This window comes from Myotis nattereri (assembly GCF_964212035.1).
Source record: "Myotis nattereri genome assembly, chromosome: 2".
Lineage (NCBI taxonomy): Eukaryota > Metazoa > Chordata > Mammalia > Chiroptera > Vespertilionidae > Myotis > Myotis nattereri.
Window position 1 is genome coordinate 94,656,236 of NC_138076.1, and position 19,820 is coordinate 94,676,055.

The 19,820-nt window shown below is 44.2% G+C and overlaps 1 protein-coding gene and 1 pseudogene across 5 annotated transcripts in view; one reads left to right on the forward strand and one right to left on the reverse strand.

Moving 5' to 3' along the window:
* The window catches only part of LRCH1 (leucine rich repeats and calponin homology domain containing 1), a 259,404-nt gene that overhangs the window by 111,019 nt on the left and 128,565 nt on the right, over window positions 1-19,820 (forward strand). For all 4 annotated transcript variants that reach the window (XM_081083014.1, XM_081083016.1, XM_081083013.1 and 1 more), the window contains exon 2: window positions 12,036-12,180. In XM_081083014.1, coding sequence (XP_080939140.1) covers window positions 12,036-12,180 — 145 coding nt within the window. The remainder of the gene's footprint in view (window positions 1-12,035; window positions 12,181-19,820) is intronic.
* On the reverse strand, window positions 15,235-19,814 carry LOC308511888 (small ribosomal subunit protein eS8-like; annotated as a pseudogene). Its single transcript has 2 exons — window positions 19,374-19,814; window positions 15,235-15,831 (listed from the first exon to the last, which is right to left on the reverse strand). The product of its transcript is annotated as a small ribosomal subunit protein eS8-like (transcript).

Below are 19,820 nucleotides of genomic sequence, written 5' to 3' on the forward strand. Positions count from 1 at the left end.
TGGTGTAACTTGGTGGTCTAGTGTCATTTTTTTTGCAAGTATCTGTCCAATTTTTCCAACACCACTTATTGAAGAGACTGTCTTGATTCCATTATGTGTTCTTGCCTCCTTTGTCAAATATTAATTGAGCTTAGTGGTTTGGATCGATTTCTGGGTTCTCTATTCTATTCCATTGATCTATATGTCTATTCTTGTGCCAGTACCAGGCAGTTTTGAGAACAGTGGCTTTGCAATACAGCTTGAAATCTGGTATTGAGATCCCTCCTACTTTGTTCATCTTTCTCAGGATTGCTGCAGCTATTCAGAGTCTTTTTTTATTCCAGATGAATTTTGGGGGAGTTCGTTCTAGGTCTGTGAAATATGCCATTGGTATTTTAATGGGGAGTGCATTGAATCTATAGATTGCTTTGGGTAGTATGGACATTTTAATGATGTTGATTCTACCAATCCATGGACACGGTATGTTCTTCCATCTGTTTATGTCTTCCTCTATCTCTTTTTTCAAAGTACTGTAATTTCCTGAGTACAGGTCTTTTACTTCCTTAGTTAATTTTATTCCTAGGTATCTTAATTATTTTGGTGCGATGGTAAATGGGATTTTTTTTTTTTTTTAGTTTGTCTTTCTGTAAATTCACTATTGGTGTTTAAAAATACCATAGATTTCTTGGCATTAATTTTGTATCCTGCTACGTTGCCAAATTCATTTATTAAGTCTAATAGTTTTTTGATGGAGTCTTTAGTGTTTTCTATCTACAGTATCATGTCATCTGCGAATGATGTCAGTTTTAAGTCTTCTTTTCCAATTTGGATGCCTTTTATTCCTTCTTCTTTCTGATCGCTATGGCTAGCACTTCCAGAACTATGTCAAACAGGAGTGGTGAAAGTGGACATCCCTGTGTTGTCCTTGTTCTTAGGTGAAATGGTGTTAGTTTTTGTCCATTGAGTATGATGTTGGCTGTAGGTTTGTCATATAAGGCTTTTATTATGTTGAGTTATGATCCCTCTATTCCCATTTTGCTGAGAGTTTTTATCAAGAAAGGGTGTTGGATTTTGTCTAATGCTTTTTCTGCATCAATTGATATGATTATGTGATTTTTAGCTCTCAGTTTGTTTATGTGATGTATCACGTTTATTGATTTGTGGATATTGTACCATCCTTGCATCCTTGGGATAAATCCTACTTGGTCATTGTGTATAATCTTTCTGATGTACTGCTGCATCTGGTTTGCTAGAATTTTATTGAGGATTTTGGCATCTATGTTCATGAGGGATATTTGCCTGTAATTCTCTTTTATTGTGTTGTCTTTATCTTGTTTCAGTATTAGGGTAATGCTGGCTTTACCCTAATGACTTTGGAAGTGTTCCTTCATCTTGAATATTTTGGAATAGTATGAGTAGGATAGGTTTTAGTTCTTCCTTGAATGTTTGGTAAAACTCACCTGTGAAGCTATCTGGCCCCAGGCTTTTGTTTGCTGGGAGCTTTTTGATGACTGCTTCAATTTACTCCATAGATATCGGCCTATTGAGATTTTTAGATTCTTCCTGATTGACTTTTGTAAGGTTGTATTTTTCTAGGAATATGTCCATTTCCTCCAGGTTGTCTAGTTTGTTGGAGTACAGTTGTTCATAGTATTTTTTAACAATCCGTTGTATTTCTGTGGGGTCTATTGTTATTTTGCCTCTTTAATTTATGATTTTGTTTATTTGGGTCCTCTCTCTTTGCTTCTTGGTGAGCCTGGCTAGAGGTTCATCAATCTTGTTTATCCTTTCCAAGCACCAGCTCTTGGTTTCATTGATCTTTTGTACTGTGTTTTTTTGTTTTGTTTTGGGTTTTTTTTGTCTCTATGTCATTTATTTCTGCTCTGATCTTTATTATCTCCTTCCTTCTGCTCACTCTGGGATTTTCTTGTTGCTCTCTTTCTAATTCTTTAAGTTGTACAGTTAAATGGTTTATTACCATTTTTTTCTTTTTTTTTTCTTGTTTTTTTTTTTTTTTTTTTGAGGTAGGCCTGTAGAGCTATATACTTTCCTCTTAGGACTGCTTTCACTGTGTCCCATAGATTTTGGATTGTTTTGTTTTCACTGTCATTCATTTCCAAGATGTTTTTAATTTCATCTTTGATCTCTTTGGTAACCCAATCATTGTTTAATAACATGCTATTTGGATTCCAAGTGCTTGAATTTTTTATTGTTTTTATTATATTTTATTTCTAATATTATGCCATTATGGTCTGAGAAGATGCTTAATATGATTTCAATCTTCTTGAATTTGGGGAGACTTTGCTTGTGACCCAATATGTGCTCTATCTTTTAAAATGTCCCATGTGCACTTGAGAAGAACGCCTATTCTGTGGCTTTGAGGTGAAATGTTCTGAAGATGTCAATTAAGTCCATCTGATCTAGTGAGTCATTTAGGATTGCTGTTTCTTTGCTGATTTTTTGTCTAGAGGATTTATCCAGTGATGTCAGTAGTGTATTAAAGTCCCCTACTATGATCATGTTGCTCTTGATCTCTCCCTTGATATGTTCCAGGACTTTTTAAATGTATTTGGGTGCTCCTGCATTAGGTGCATATATGTTTATCAGGGTTATATCCTCTTATATCAATCCCTTTAGTATTATAAAGTGACCTTCCTTATCTCTTCTTATGGCCTTCACTTTGAGGTCTATTTTGTCAGATATAAGTATTGCTATCCCAGCTTTTTAAAAAATATGTATTTTATTGATTTTAGAGAGGAAGGGAGAGGGAGAGAGATAGAAACATCAATGATGAGAGAGAATCATTGATTGGCTTCCTCCTGCACCCCCCTACTGGGGATCGAGCCCGCAACCCAGGCTGGAATCGAACCTGGGACCCTTCAGTCTGCAGGCCAATGCTCTATCCATTGAGCTAAACCAGCTAGGGCAGCTATCCCAGCTTTTTTTTTTTTTTTTTAATATTTTTTATTGATTAAGATATTACATATGTGTAACCTCTACCGCCCCTCTCCCCGCTCACCCCCTCACCCCCCCCCCCCCCGTTGTCCGTGTCCATTGGTTAGGCCTATATGCTTGCATATAAGTCCTTTGGTTGATCTTTCCCCCTTGCCCCCACCCTCCCCTACCTTCCCTCCAAGGCCCGACAGTCCAATCAATGCCTCTCCGTCTCTGGATCAGTCCTTGTTCATCAGTTTATGTTGTTCATTATATTCCACAAATAAGTGAGATCTTGTGGTATTTATCTGCTCTCCAGTTCCATCCATGCTGTGGCAAATGGTAAGAGTTCCTTTTTCTTCTTCCTCTTCTTAAAGAATACCTTTCAGCTTTTCATATAATGCTGGTTTGGTGGTGATGAACTCCTTTAGCTTATTCTTATCTGTGAAGCTCTTTATCTGACCTTCCATTCTGAATGATAGCTTTGCTGGATAAAGTAATCTTGGTTGCAGGTTCTTGCTATTCATCTCTTTGAATATTTCTTGCCACTCTCTTCTGGCCTGCATGGTTTCTGTTGAGAAATCAGCTGACAGTCGGATGGGTACTCCCTTGTAGGTAACTGACTGTCTTTCTCTTGCTGCTTTTAAGATTCTCTCTTTATCTTTTGCTCTTGGCATTTTAATTATGATGTGTCTTGGTGTGGTCCTCTTTGGATTCCTTTTGTTTGGGGTTCTCTGCGCTTCCTGGACTTGTAAGTCCATTTCTTTCACCAGGTGGGGGAAGTTTTCTGTCATTATTTCTTCAAAAAGGTTTTCAATATCTTGCCCTCTCTCTCCTTCTGGTACCCCTATAATTCTGATGTTGGTACGCTTGAAGTTGTCCCAGAGGTTCCTTACACTATCTTCATATTTTTTGAATCTCTTTTCTTTTTTCTTTTTCGGTTGGGTATTTTTTGTTTCTTTGCATTTCAAATCTTTGACTTGATTCTTGGGATCCTCTTGTCTGCTGTTGGAGCTCTGTAAAGTATTCTTTATTTCAGTCAGTGTATGCATAATTTCTAATTGGTCCTTTTTCATGACCTCCATGGTCTCACCATACTCCTTGAGGGATTCATTAAATTTATCGGCGGTTTCCATAAAATTCTTGACAAACCTTATAAACGTGGCCTTGAACTCTATATCCAGTCGTCTGGCCTCCTCCGTTTCTGCCAATTGTGACCTGTTTCTTTGTCTCCGCATTTTGGCTGCTTCCCTGTGTTGATAGAGTGGCCTGCGCGCCAGGTGTCCTGTAGGGCCCAGTGGCTCAGCCTCCCCAGTTACCTGGGGTGGACACTCTTGGTGCACTCTTGGTGCCTCGCTTGTTGTAGGATCACTGGGAGGAATTGACCTCCAGGCCAATTGGCTGTGGGAAGCAGCTGTGTCTGAAGTGGGAGAATGGACCCCCTCTGACCACTGGGTACAGTGGCTCCTGGATCTAAGGAGGTGCTAATTCAGCCCCTGCCTGAGGCCACACAGCAGGAACTATGAAGAGGCTCAGCTGTGAAGCAATGCAAGCCGCTGCGGGGCCTTGGGCCTTCTCTTGGAAGTTCCGGGTCTGGCTGGTCCGGCTGCAGTTAGGTAATTATCAGGTTGCAAAGTTCTGGGGCATTCACATGCAAAAGCCTCTGCCGCAGCCCGGGTGGGGCGGGGTCTCAGGGAGTCAAAGGGCGTAGAAAGAGGCAATGGCTGATTCTCCGCACCCGGAGTCGCGCGTCTCAGTGTCCCGGCAATGGCTGCAAGCACCTCCGAGGGAAATCTGCCCCCAAGTTCGCCCGCTGCCGCCTGAGAGAGCAGCCTCTCCCCGTATGAGACCTGGGTCCCCAGAGACTTCCCGGAACCGGATTTCAGAGCAGTCGGGAGCTTGTGATTCAAAAAGACAGCCGCGTCCTCAGGTGCCACCCCCTTTCCGCGCGCGCGAGCCGCCGCCGCCGCCGCTGCCGCCGCCGTACCTCTGCACTCAGCCTCCGCAGCTCCTCTGGCTCTCAGCGTGCTTTTCTTTTCTTCTAGTTGTAGAAATTACACTCAGCCAGCCTTCCTGTTGTTTTGGACGATGTTTGCTCCGTCCTTTGGGCTAATTTTCAATTGTTGTGGGAGGCGACTATTTCCCGGTGTTTATCTATGCCGCCATCTTAGTTTCTCCCCCAGCTTTTTTTTATTCATTCCCATTTGCCTGAAAGATATTTATCCATCCCTTCACTTTCAGTCTGTGGGAGTCCCTTGTTCTGAGGTGGATCTCTTATAGACAGCATATATATGGGTCATGTTTTTTTATCCATTTAGCCACTTGATGTCTTTTGATTTAGTCCGTTTATGTTTAAAGTTATTATTGATAGGTACTTGTTTGTAGCCATTTTTATTTTTTGTGACTGTGTTCCTTCTTTACTTTTTATTTCTTCTTTTTATACCAGTCCCTTTGGCATTTCTTGCATTGCTGCCTTGGTAGTGATAAACTCCTTTAGCCTTTTTTTGTCTGTGCAGCTCCTTATTTCCCCTTCAGTTTTGAATGATAGTCCTGCTGGATAGAGTATTTTTAGATTCAGTCCCTTGCTTTGCATCACTTTGTAAATTTCCTTCCATTCTTTTCTGGCCTGATGTGTTTCTGTTGAGAAATCATTTGATAATCTAATAGGAGATCTTTTGTATGTAACTTTCCGTCTCTCTCTTTCAGCCTTTAAGATTCTCTCTTTGTCCTGAATATTAGCCATCATAATTACAATGTGTTTTCGTGTGGGTCTTTTTAGGTTCATCTTGTTTGGGACTCTCTGTGCTTGTGTGACTTTTTTCTTCCCCACATTAGGGAAGTTTTCTGACATTATTTCTTCAAATAGGTTTTCTAACCCTTGTTCCTCTTCCTGTCATTCTGGCACCCCTATTATTCATATGTTGCTTTGTTTCATCTTGTCCCAAAGACAGGTTCTCCTCCTGTCTTTTCATTTTTTTCTCCAATTGCAGTTCAGTTTGAGTGTGTTTTGCTTCCCTGTCTTCTAATTCGCTAATTCAGTCCTCTGCTTCTCCTAGTCACTGTTAAAACTTTCCAAGGTGTTTTTTATTGCAGGTCCATCACTCTTTATTTCTTCTTGATTCTTACATAAGTTGTTGATTTTTTTCATCTATCCAGTTTATGAGCTTTATGACCCTTATTCTGAATTCTTTTTCTGACATATTGCATGCCTCCTTTTCACTTTTCTGCTTTTCTGGCGATTTTGCCTTGTCTTTCTTTTGGGGGTTTCTTTGTCTCCCCAATTTTGCTCTCATTGAAGGAATTATGTGTTGAGTCATACAGGGGCTGCTCCTTGGGCAGCGGCTTCTCCATGGGTGGTTGCGGTGGTAGCTTCCCAGTTGGCAGCGGCTCCTCTCGGAGGCGCTGCTCACAGCAGTGATGGCTCTGCTGGCTGGCGGGGGCAGGCTCCTCATGCAGCTGCTGCTCCTCATAAGAGGACAGGCTGCTCACGAGGCTGCTGTTCCTCAGATGGGGACAGGCTGCATGTGGCTGTTGCTCCTTGGACAAGGGCGTGCTGCTCGCGCGGGTGCTGCTCCTTGGACAAGGGTGGGCTGCTCGCGGAGGGGCTGCTTTTCAGACAGTGGCAGGCTGCTCATGTGGCTGCTGCTCCTTGGACGGGGGAGGGTTGTTCATGTGGCTGCTGCTTACATGATTGCAGTGGCCTGGGCTAAAGCGTTGGGCTGGTCAGATGGGAGCATGTTTCAGAACTCACAGGAGCCAGTGACCTGGGTGGCTGGAGTCTCAGTGACCATGGGACCACAGCTGTAGCAGTAGGTCCCTGACAGGGGTCACTGAAGAGTCCTGGGTGTAATCTAGGGCACCCTGGGTGGAGGTGAGCTTGGGCTCCCAGTCACAGCAGCTCTCCCCTTCAAAAAGATAAGGCCTCTGAGGAAGAGCTGGCCACTCCACGACTGTTTGCAACAGTAGCAGATACTGCCTGGTTAGGCGAGCCCGGTCACACTGCTCCCAAAGGTCCTGCGGGATCTAACTGTGACACACACACACACACACATCCACATACTCCTCTTTTGCTCCCTCCCTCCCTCACACTCCCTCCCACTTTGCTGCCTTCTTCCTGCCTCTGTAGTTAGGTCTGGAGTGTTCTTGACCCATTTGTGGATGGAGTCTCCTCTCCAGGTGTCTGGTTATGTGGCTTGCTCTCTACCACATTAGCCAAACAGGATAAAATTCACCTTGACAAGACACAACACAAAGGGAACAAAACACAAATGTACTCACAACACCAATAACTCCATATTAAGTGACCACCAGAGAAAAAGAATTAGGGGAGAGAAAAGAGAGCACAAATGATATCAAAGTGAGAAAAAATGGTATGGGAGGAAAGAAAAACAAGGAAAAGGATGAAAAAAGAAAAAAAATTTTTATATAATAAAGGGGTAATATGAAAATTGACCCTAACAGCAGAACAACTGGGAATGACTGGTCATTATGACACACACTGACCACCAGGGAGCAGAAGCTTAATGCAGAAGCTGCCCCCTGGTGGTCTGTGTGCTCCCACAGGGGGAGCTCTGCTCAGCCACAAGCCAGGCTGATGGCTGCCAGTACAGCGATGGTGGTGGGAGCTTCTCCCACTTCCTCAGCAGCGCTAAGGATGTCTGACTGCAGCTTAGGCCTGTTCCCTACTGGCAAGTGGACATCCCCCAAGGGCTCCTGGGCTGCCAGAGGGTTGTCTGACTGCCAGCTTAGGCCCAATCCTCTGGAGAGTGGGCCTAAGCCAGCAGGTGGTCATCCCCTGAGGGGTTTTTATGCACTGGGCCTCTAATATATATATATATATATATATATATATATATATATATATATATATATATATGGAGAAAACTCCAGAGAACAAACAGATAAACCAAAACATGCAAACACCAAATACCCAGTAAAGTGTGGGGGCGGAATCTTATATACAGAAAATAAGGTTAAGGAATTGGATGAATATGGGGAGGACCTCAGTTCACCATAGAAGTAGATAAAGGGTGAGTGGAAAAGAAAAAAGAGAAAGAGAGGAAAGTAATAATAATAATAAAATTTTAAAAATTAATTAAAAAATAAGATAAAATAAAAAAATAAAATGACCAACAAATAATACAAAAAGAAAAAGGAAAATAAAGAAAAAAGAAGAAATAGATATAACAAAATAATCCTATCTAATAAAAGAGAAACATGGTAATTAGCCATACGACCGCTACCCTCCCCATTGGCTAATCAGGGCGATATGCAAATTAACTGCCAGCCAAGATGGTGGTTAATTTGCATACATAGCCGCAATGCTGGGAGGCGAAAGGGGAAGGACTGAAGAATGGTGATTGGCAACCCAGGCGGCAGGCAAGAGCTGGGGGGTGGGCAAAGGCCGCCTTCAGCTGGTGATCACCATCCTTGCGGTGCCGGCTGGCCTGCATGGAGCGATTGCCATGGCGATGGGAGGGCGGGAGGGCCTGTGCCCCGAAATCGGAGGGCAGGAGGGCTGGCGCGCAGGCCAGGCGGCAACCCCAGACTCCTGGGGCTGGGGCTGGCCTGCAGCCGGAGATCGCCATGGTGATCGGAGGGCGGGAGGGTCTGCGCCCCACGATCGGAGGGTGGGAGGGCGGGGCGCAGGCCAGGTGGCAACCCTGGACTCCCGGGACAGGTGGCTGGCCTGCAGCCCCAAGATCGCCATGGTGATCGGAGGGCAGGAGGGCCCGGGAGCAGGCCAGGCGGCAACCCCGACCCCCCAGAAGCCGCCTGCCCACGCCCGTGTGCGGCAGCAGAAGCTGACAGCCCGAGCCCATGTGCAGCCTCTGAAGCCGCCTGCCCACAGCATATGCAGCCACAGAAGCCACCTGCTCACTCCTGTGTACAGGCACAAAAGCTGCCTGCCGCCGCCTGTGTCCTGATCCGGTCCCGGGTTGCAGGCCCGCTCCGGTGTGTGGCTGCAGAAGCCACCAGCCCGTGCCTGTGTGCAGCTGCAGAAGCTGCCTGCCTGCCACATCCCACTATGATCCACTGAGTTATGAGGCCAGAGAGCAAGGAGAACTTCCACCCTTGAGTCAAAGTGGGGAGCGGAGGACACGGCTTCCCCTCCAAAGGCGCCAAAGGACAGGACCTTAACCTAAGCCACATCCTCTGAGACAGCCGGGCAGGCACCACTGACCCTCTCTGCAGGCCAGGCCCCCCTCCCCCTTCCCCTGTCCCTGCACAGCTCCCATAGCTCCCCACTGGCTGAGTCAGGCACAACAGGTTTGCAGCCACAGAGGCGATTTAGCAGCTAATGAAAAATGCGAGAACTAACAAATGAAGCAGCTACTGCAGTGGGGAAAAGACGTTCATCAAATTCGTTGTCTCTGAGAAACTGAGGCAGCCAGCACAGGCCCGTGCACAGGATGAGGCTTCTGCTTCTAAAGATACGTCCTGGGGTTAGAGGTGAGGGGGTGCTGCCTTTCCCATCTGGTATTCTTAATACCCAGAGACCCCCTCCCCAGTCCAGGCAGGAATGTTCCACGCTGACCGCCTCCAGAAAGCAGAGAACAAAGAGGCACTTCTTGACTTCAAGCCTCTAAACCAGTGGTTCTCAACCTTGGCTGCACATTAGAATCACCTGGGAATCTTTTCAAAATCCTGATTTCTGGGCCTCATCCTCTGGAAATTCTGTTTCTTTGTTCCTAATGTTGTGGCTCTACCCCATAACAAAGAAACAGAATTTCCGGAGGATGAGGCCCAGAAATCAGGATTTTAGAAAGATTCCCAGGTGATTCTAATGTGCAGCCAAGGTTGAGAACCACTGCTCTAAACAGACTTGAGCACTGCGGGCAAAGACCTGCAGCTGAGAGGGGGCAGGTTCTGGGTGTCGAGGTCCAGAGCGTGGGAGACCTCCTGGGGGAGCAGTGGATCTGGAAGCCTGTGTGCTGGGTCAGAGACACGCCTGCCTCCCACCCTCCCCTGCCCTGCACATAGACGTGCCTGGACTGGGGTGAGGAGGAGAAGGAGAACTAGAGGGAAGGAACGCTGAGTGTTTGTTGGCGGCCATGTAAAAAGGACTGTGACCTCCCCTCCCGCTGAGTCACTCCCTAAGGCAGCAGGAGCCGGAGGGTCTGAGAGCAGCCACACAGCTTTGTGGCCGTGACCAACGCACCAAGATGGTGTTCGTGCAACGGGGCTGAGGAGGTGTCAGAGGACCTCACCCCAGAAAGCCCAATAGCTCTTCGTGTGAGAGAGAGAAGGTGGCAGGGAGGGAGGGAGAGAGCACATTGAACTCCAGAGGCTCAAGGCCCAGATGAGGAGAATATACCAGGGATCAGCATGGACTGAGCTCTGAGGGGAGGGCCAAGGGCAGCTGGTGGGGCAGCCCAGACAGAAGGCTGAGGCCCAGATGTCCTGACCTGCTCGGTTCTCTGGCGCCTCTGCCTGCGACACACACTGTCTGACATGGAAGCACAGCTCCAGAGAACGGGGTGGGGAACCTAAGTTAAATGATATTTTGTTTTTGTTTTTTCACTTGGCAGAATGGGGGCTGAAGGTGAAGTTAGGTTTGGTTACTAAACAATAAAGAAAGCAACATTTCTTGCACACCTGACTGTGTGGTCTGAGTTTGCTGCTGCCTATAAACTGAGAAAAAGTTGTAAAATGAAGTACTAATCTCTAGGGTTTTAGGTCAGACCGAGGAGTAGTGCCACTCAGCCAGAAGCTGGCTCATGGCTGGCCAGTGCAGAGGTGGTGGCAGGAGCCTCTCCCACCTCCGTGGCAGCACTAAGAATGTCCAACTAACAGTTTAGACCCGACCCTTGGGGGCCTAAGCCTTTAGTCGGACATCCCCCGAGGGCTCCCTGGCTGCCAGAAGGATGTCTGACTGCAAGCTTAGGCCTGATCCCCCGGGGAGTGGGCCTAAGTCAACAGGTGGATATCCCCCAAAGGGTCCTGGACTGCAAATGGGTGCAGGCTGGGCTGAGGGACGCACCCTTCCCTCCCCCACCACCGAGTGCACAAATTTTGTGCACCGGGCCTCTACTAATAAAATAAAATGAAATAAAAATAAAAACGTGAATTGTCATTCCTTTCCACCCATTAAGATCCCACTCTTCTGTACTGTCTGCTGCTTCTCAGTTTCCTGTTGCTGGGACTGAAAGCCTCTCTTTAGGCCAGCCCCTGTGGACTCTCAGGGACTATTTAGATTTTTTTTTTTGTATCCTTTGTGCCACTCAAGGTGTAGTTTGGATGTAGTCTTGGTTGCCTGCAGACTGCAGGGAGGGACTATCTCTTCAGGACAAATTGGCTGCTTAGGTCCTGCACATCAGGTATGACTCATCGCCGGACTCGTGGCCACCTGTCCCCAACCCTCCCCTCTCCCCAGCCTCTCCCCAGACTCCACAAGTCTGCACCTCTACCTGTACCTCAGCCACGGGTGAGTGTCTGTATTTGAAAGGTTCTATGAACTAGGTTCAGTGAACAAAAGCAAAGATCACAGAGGGGAAAGATCTGCGCCTCTGTGAGCCCCTCTCCCGCTGGCACGGCGCGGCCTAGGCAGCCGTCCAGGCCGCCCCCTCTGGGCTCAGTCTCACGTGGCTGTGGACCAAGACCTAGAATCCCCTGCCGCCAGCAGCCCTGTGGACCTACTTTCCACAGTCAGACGCTATGCTTGTCCCAAGGGACGGGGCCTTGGTGCCATGCGGTTTCCCTCTGACCCTCTGGGCTTGAAGGTCTCACAGTTCTCTCCAGCCCAGATCCCTGATTTTACTGTTCTCCAGGCACCCTCTGCAATGGTCTCATCAGCTGTGTCTACTTTGCCAATTCAGGATGGATGTTACTCGATTTAGTTGCTCATTCTATCTGCTCAAGGACAAAGCTCGGGACACATCCATTTATTCTGCTGACATTTTGTCTAAATATTTTTGTTTTATTGTATATCTTGGGCTAATATGCTAATAAATGGAGATCACACATCATACAAATAGTGGTGCAAAAAATGATAATGTGATCTAAGTGTAGGTTATAATGATTATTTTAAAACATGTTAAGGAAAAAGTATGGTAGTTGATAAAATTGTATTAGATTATGTTGAAGATGTATTGACAAAATATTCTTTCTTTTTCTTGTAGATTTATCTAAGAACAGACTGGTTGAAGTTCCAATGGAATTGTGCCACTTTGTATCACTGGAAATTCTTAATCTGTATCATAATTGTATCAGAGTCATTCCTGAGGCCATCGTTAATCTGCAGATGCTGACTTACTTAAACCTGAGGTAGGTTAACTACAAAGGTTGTAGTAAAATTCAAGTAAAAATATGCTTTAATTTATATCAGGTTTTTTCCCTCTTTTTAATTGCTGATCACCCTTTGAAGTAAATCACACAAAGATCATTTAAGAACTATCTTCTATAATACATTTGTAGTGTCATTAATACTGTTTTTGGTCCTAGAATTTTCTGAATGTCAATATAACAAGATGTTTTTGCTTATTAAAAATAATTTATATGGTATCGTTTCTACTTTTTTGCGGGGGCTGACCAGCAGACCCTGAGTGATGGATGAATGTTTACTCTGACACAAGTTTGCTGTGAAAGAGAGAGCTAAGGGATTGCCTGGCTAAAGCAACCGGACAGCCTCAATCGCCTGCCTCTTCAGGCTTTTATTATAACAGCAATTTGAGATAAAGTGTATCTTTTAGCTACCATCAGTAGGGTAAGTAATCTTGTGTCTGCAGTGTCCTTTAGGCAAGGGCACCTAAAGATTCTGGTAAACACCCAGGGGCTCAGCTTGTTTGGAAAAGTCATGGCAGGATCTGCCGCCTTCAGCAAGGCCCATCTAAGGCCCCCGACCTTTTGGAGATTCCTCCTTACAGACTTTTCAACCAAGTCTCCTCTGCTCCCCCACTCTTTTTGTCTCTTTTAGAAATGTTTTTATTGATTTTAGAAAGACAGGAAAGGAGAGTGAGAGAGAGAGAAACATCAATGAGAGAGAAACATCGATTGGCTGCCTCCTGTATGCCCTCCACCGGAAATTGAGCACAACCCAGACATATGTCCTCAAACCGGTGACCTCTTGATGCGTTGGATGACTTTCAACCACTATGTCACACTGGCTGGGCTACTTTTAGTCTCTTTTGTGCTTGGAAGGTTGTTGGTATATTGTTTTCAGGTACTGATGTAGATTTTGGAGGAGGAAGATGAAAGGAAGTAAAAAAAGAACATGAGGTTTGGAACAAATTGGGGCCTTGATGGTCTTTGGGCATTTTGGTACCATTGTATTTGCTACCTGGTACTCACTGAGCTTGTTCACTTTAGGTCACCTGAGAAAGTTCAGAAGGAACAGTGAGCAAATCCAGCAAGACAGAAAGTTTGCTATCTTTATAGACCATTAAATTAGTTCAGTGTTTGCTGAGAATGGATCAGTGGTCTGTATTGATGCTCTAATTATAGACAAAACAGTGTAACATATGAATGCCCTTGAATAGCCCTGAAGTTAAGAAAAGCAGCTATTTTTAGACTTTGGCTAGATTTTGGCTCCTTGTCTTCTAAATCCTTGACTCACATTTGGGCCATTATGAGAGAGGGGAGCTCTTTTTATCAAATCTATCTGTATTCTAAAAACAAGGTTCCAAAGTTCAAGTCTGAACATAGCCTTCACTCCACTGGTGTCAGTTGCACTATCTTCCTATGCAAAAGGTAGCACCTGATTAGCAAGGTTTGTGCTATGCAACGAATATGCTAAGCTTTAAAATGCAAAATTCCCAATAAACCAGGTATGGCATTAAATTATGATAGATAATGTCAGTTAATTTTTTAGTGGGATGTTTTGGGTTCTTTTGGGAGGGGGAGTTGACCACCGGGAATTAGGGATCTTCTGTGGCTCTGATCTCTTTGCAGTCCCCTTTGTTGGTGTTTATTTTCCCATTGACCCCCTCTACCCCATACCCACTCCTCCCAGGCCTTCACCACACTATTGTCTGTGTCTATGGACTATGCATATATGCATATAAATTCCCCAGTTAATCTCTCCCCACCCACCCCTACCTTCCCTCTGAAATTCATCAGTTTGTTCTATGCTTCAATGTCTCTGAATCTTATTCAGTAGTTTCCACATATGAGTGAGATCATGTGTTATTTATCTTTCTCTGACTGGCTTATTTCACTTAGCATAATGCTCTCCAGGTCCATCCATGCTGATGCAAATGGTAAGAGTTCCTTCTTTTTAAACACTGCTGCATTGTATTGCATTGTGTAAATGTACTGCAGCTTTTTTATCCACTCATCTGCTGATGGGCACTTGGGCTGTTTCCAAATCTTAGCTATTGTATATTGTGCTGCTGTGAACATACAGAAGGTCAAGAGACATATGAGAAAATGCTCAAAGTCACTAATATCCAAAAGATGCAAATTAAAATGACAATGAGGTATCACCTCACACTTGTCAGAATGGCTACCATCAACAAATCTACAAATGACAAGTGTTGGCGAGGATGTGGAGAAAAGGGAACCCTGTGCACTGCTGGTGGGAATGCAGACTGGTGCAGCCACTGTAGAAAACAGTATGGAGTTTCCTAAAAAAATTAAAAATGGAACTCCCATTTGACCCAGTAATCCCACTTCTAGGAATATATCCTAAGAAATGAAACACCAATCTGAAAGGACATTAGCTATTTTTATTAACTCTACCCTGTCTATTTTCCTTGTTTAAAATTTAGTTTAAAAATATAAATTATGAAATATTCCAAATTTATGGAAAATAATGAAATAGGTGCTCAAGTTCCCACCATTCCAGTTTAACAATGTGATATTATTTAGTGCTTTTAAAACATACATAAATGTCACACTGCACATAACCATTTGCAATAATTTTGACTTAACAGATATTAATGTCATTTTTTTTCAAATCTCCCACCCTTCCATTAATACCATTGGTCCTGGGATCTTTATATTATCACACACACAAAAGGCTTCATTCTACTCTAATAGCAACTTCCCAGTAGTTCATTGCTTTTTTAAAAAATTGGAGGTTAGCCCTAACTGGTTTGGCTCAGTGGATAGAGCATCGACCTGAGGACTGAAGGGTCCCAGGTTCGATTCCAGTCAAGGGCATGTACCTTGGTTGCAGGCTCATCCCCAGTGGGGGGTGTGCAGGAGGCAGCTGATCGATGTTTCTAACTCTCTATCCCTCTCCCTTCCTCTCTGTAAAAAAATCAATAAAATATATATATTTTTTAAAAATTTGGAGTTTCTTATCTTGTCACCAGTTTTTGTTTTGTTTTTAAGAATAAACATCTTCATTACAGGAGCTACTGTAGGAGGGAAGAGGATTTATTTGCCTTTCTGGGCCTTGATTTTCCTCACATAGGACTCCAACTCTTTGCCCTCTAGCACATAACCATCTGCTTGGACATGTTGGCCTGGTCTTGGAGCAATGCTTGCAAGAAGCTTGCCCTGCTGGAACTGCTCCTCTGGAAGACTGCTGATTTTGGCATACTTTTTTCCTTTCATCGTATTTCTTCTGAATTTTCTCTGGTTATTTTTTGTTTAAAATCTCTTCCTCCTCAGGAGTCAGCTTGACCCCCTTCTTGTGGTGCAAGGGCAGTGCCTATTGGGACTCATACCACTGTAGGTACAGTGTGCTGTCAATGAGCACAATGCAGTTCTTTACTCGGGGGTTGGTATGGACCAGTTCATTCTTGGATGCATCATAGAGAAGATCAATAATCCTTGTTTTGTAAGTACTACTCTTGAGCCCCAGGAGAAGTTTGCCCACATCCAGCCTCAAGGTTTGATACTTCTTGTTACCACCCCACACACGGACTGTGTGTTTGGGCAAGGGCCAATCTTAGTGTGGGCAGCAGGGTGTCCCAGGTCATATTTTTGTTTCTTATGGTGGGGCTTTCTCTTGCTCCTGGTCTTATGGTGCTTGTGAAATGGGAAATGTGGACTGGAAACACATGGTGTCTCTCTGGGCAGGATAGTTCCCGGGCTCTTTGTCTGGTGGAGTCAAAGAATGAAACCGCGGACGAAAGATGGTATAGCAAAGGTGGAAGTTTATTGAGAAACAAGCACAGACTCCCATGTGGGGAGGTAAAAGAGTCCCACAGCCCAGACTCCCATGGGGGGAGGGGGAAAGAGTCCCACCAAGTCCCTTTTTCCATGGTTTATAAAGGCTGCAGGGTTTTTTGTGCCTCAATATCCCTTCTGATTGGTCACTATCCCCCTTTGATTTGGTCACTATAGCAACTCCTGAGCTCAAGTCTCACGTGAAATACGTGAGGTTCCCTCCTTCTCCTTTGTTATTCTCCTATTTCCTCTAGTTTGTAAATGTGTACTTTTTGCTACCCCCAGTTCCCTTATCTTATGAAAATGTAACTTCTGTGGCTTCCAGCTCCCGTGTCTTATGGAAATGTACCCTTTGCAGCTCTGTAGTCCTGTGCTTTTTCCATGGACCCTTTAATTCCTAAAATTTTCTAAACCTGCCTATTTTACCTCTAAAAACTCCTTTCACTTGTACCACTTGTCCCAAAAAATGCCCATGATTTGGCACTGGATAGAAAGAGCCTGCCTCCAGTTTTTATTAAGTCAACTTTATCAAGGTATAACTTGTACCCAGTCTTTTTTATAGATTATGGATCACTAATTTTTGTATAACCAAATAAAGCTAATTTTACTTTAAAGTAGGAATAAAATTGGCAGGTCTGAGTATAAAAGTGTATCACTATTTAAATGAAGACTTGGTCTCTTCCTCTCACCCTTTCAATGAAATCAAATATCAGATACAGGCAAGATTCTGCCCTTAATCTTACCCATCTTCTTCCTTCCCCAAAGGTAAATGCTATCCTACTTGGTGTGTATTATTCCCAAATATATTTTGTACTTTTCCCACATAGCATGCATGTTTCCATAAATAATATGTGCTATTGTTTAGTGCTTTAAAAACAATATTAGTGTCACGTTGTACATAATGTTTTCCAATAATTTCCACTTAACATGTTTTTTTGCCCCAAAATTTATTTTTTAAATGTCAAAAGCCTATACTTTTATTTATTTATTTATATATTTTTAATCGTTTATTTTTCAATTACAGTTGACATATAATATTATATTAGTTTCAGTTGTACACCCACATAACTTACTAAGTTTTCATCCCAATAAACCTGACCTATCTGACACCATACATAGTTATTAGCTGTAACAACCAGTTTGTACTTCTTTTTCTTTTTTAATATATTTTATTGATTTTTTACAGAGAGGAAGGGAGAGGGATAGAGAGTTAGAAACATCGATGAGAGAGAAATATCACTCAGCTGCCTCCTGCACACCCCCCACTGGGAATGTGCCTGCAACCAAGGTACATGCCCCTGACCGGAATCGAACCTGGGACCCTTCTGTCCGCAGGCCGATGCTACATCCACTGAGCCAAACCGGTTAGGACCAGTTTGTACTTCTTAATCCCTTCACCCTTTTCACCCATCTTTCCAACCTCTTCCCATCTAACAGCCATCAAAATGTCCTCTGTATCTATAAGTTTTGCTTGTTCATTTATTTTGATTTTTAGATTCAGTTGCTGATAAATATATTTATTGCCATTTTATTGTTCATATTTTTTAGGGTTTCTTTTTCTCCTTAAAGAAGACCCTATTAGGATAATCTAGAAGCTTACATATTGAACTTTCATTTCTTCTGGTTTCTGGTTTATCTAACTAGAAACTAGTTTGAGTTTTCTTGCATAAGAACCTATTTCGACTATAGCAGAATGTTAATTACCTTGGAATTGCCTGATGGAGCTGGCACAGTGGTGTCTATAGATTTTGGTTCACCATCTCCCTAAAACATCTGTCCTCTAATCCCAATTCATATAGGGGAAATATCCCAAGGGAATATTGATCTGTTACTTTATTTACCTATTCCCATTTTGCTGTGACATTTTCACCTCTAACAGTTCTGCATGTTTGTAAATAGATTTAGCTTTGCATTAAGTCCATATGCACTGAGAAACTTTTGGGTATAAATGACATTTTTCTTCTAGGATAATAGAAAGTATAAAATTCTACAAACAATAGGTAATCTAATTTCAAAATTTATATTATGCTTTAAAAACATTAATAAAATTGGTTCCGGTATGATTTTAATGTTGAGCCTAGTTCAGGTAGAATGGTAGAAAGAACATATTGGAATATGGTTCTCAGATTCTTTAGGGCAAGAACAGAGAAAAGTCGTTGAAACTGATGATGGCTGAAGAGGAGATGTATGGTAGGTATATGGTAAACAGAGTTTTATGATGAATTCCTGGGTAATTGAAAGTGATAAAGAAGTAAAGGTGTAACCAGACAATCAATGAGTCCATGCTGCCTGTCACTACTTAGCCAATTAAGCAGAAACAGGGTTGAATCATATATGAGCGTTTATTCCAATACTGCCGGCAGTATGGGAGAGCAGCAGGGCCCCTCATAAAACAGATGCTTATATAGGGTAGGACAAGGATTACATGGGGAAGTAGGGATCACAGGGGCAACATGGTTGTTAATTTTTCCATGATAATAGGCAGTTCTTGAATGAGAATGGTTCCAAGGTTGATTCCCAGGCCCAAGGTTGACTCCCAGGTCCTGGGGACATACAACTCCTATCCAGGCCAGGATGTCCTTTCTTTAATAACACAAGGCAGTAATGGTTAACAGAGCATGATTAATATTTCCCATAACCAAAGCTAGCCCATAATATTCTGTTTTTGCCCCTACCAATGGGACCTTAAAGCATCCAACTCTTTAAGTGTTATTTTCTGTCTGTAATTGTTTAATTTCTTACTTGCCTCTATCTTTTCTCTCACTTATATAGGTCATTTGTATTTTGTTTTGTTTTTCTTTACTCCATGGACAAAAAAAGGGCCACATACTAAGACTGAGAAGCTCAGAGGAGGCCCGCAGGGCGGGCCTTACAAACTCAGACCTGAAATAACGGCATAGGATGGTCTGAAATTATAACTTCCTAGCTACAAGTGAGTCATGGTGGGTAGTCAGTGCTAGGCCAGTGTCTTCCTTCACAAAGGTCAGTCTTTACCTTAACTGAGCCTGTCTGTTGTCTTTTTGCATCAATGATAATATACCTTTGGAATGTTAAGGTAATTTCCTTTTTCAGACCTCTCGGGGCACAATTTTCCACCAGTGCAGAGACCACAAAACTCCTCATTATTATTGTTATCATGTTAGTTGTTAACTTTTAACTATGTGTTTATTCCTTTTATTTTTATCCAGTCCCAGAGGTTTCCAAGTTTTGCTTTGCTTTCTCCTGCCTCTTTAATCTATCACCAGTGGATTTTATATAACCTCTTATGTCTCCTCCGATTGTAATCCTATCTAATAATAGACAAACATGGTAATGGACCATACCTTCACTATGTCTCCCATTGGCTAAGTAGCATGATATGCAAATTAACCACCAACAAAGATGGCGGCTAATTTGCTTACTGAAGGCAAATCCCACTGCGCCGCCCCGCCTGGGACTGGCGGCAGCGCGATCCCCAGCCGCTGGCCACGCCAATGCGATGTCCTGGCCTGCGGTGTGCAGGGCGAGGCGGGCGGCGCAGGCGGCAGCGCGATCCTGAGCTGCCGGCCTGCCCCAGCGCGGGATCCGGGCCTGCCATGTGCGGCCAGGGCAGGCAGCAGCGCGATCCCCAGCATCCGCCCGCTCCAGTGTGGGATCCTGGCCTGTGATGTGTGGGGCAGGGCGGGCAGCAGCATGATCCCCAGCCGCCGCCCACTCCAGTGGGGGATCCGGGCCTGTCCTGTGTGAGGCGAGGCAGGCGGGGCGGGCGGCTGCACTATCTGAGCTGCCACCGACCCAGCTCTAGATCTGGGCCTGCCATCTGCAACTGGGGGAGGCGGGGCAGACACCATGGGATTGGGCATGCCATC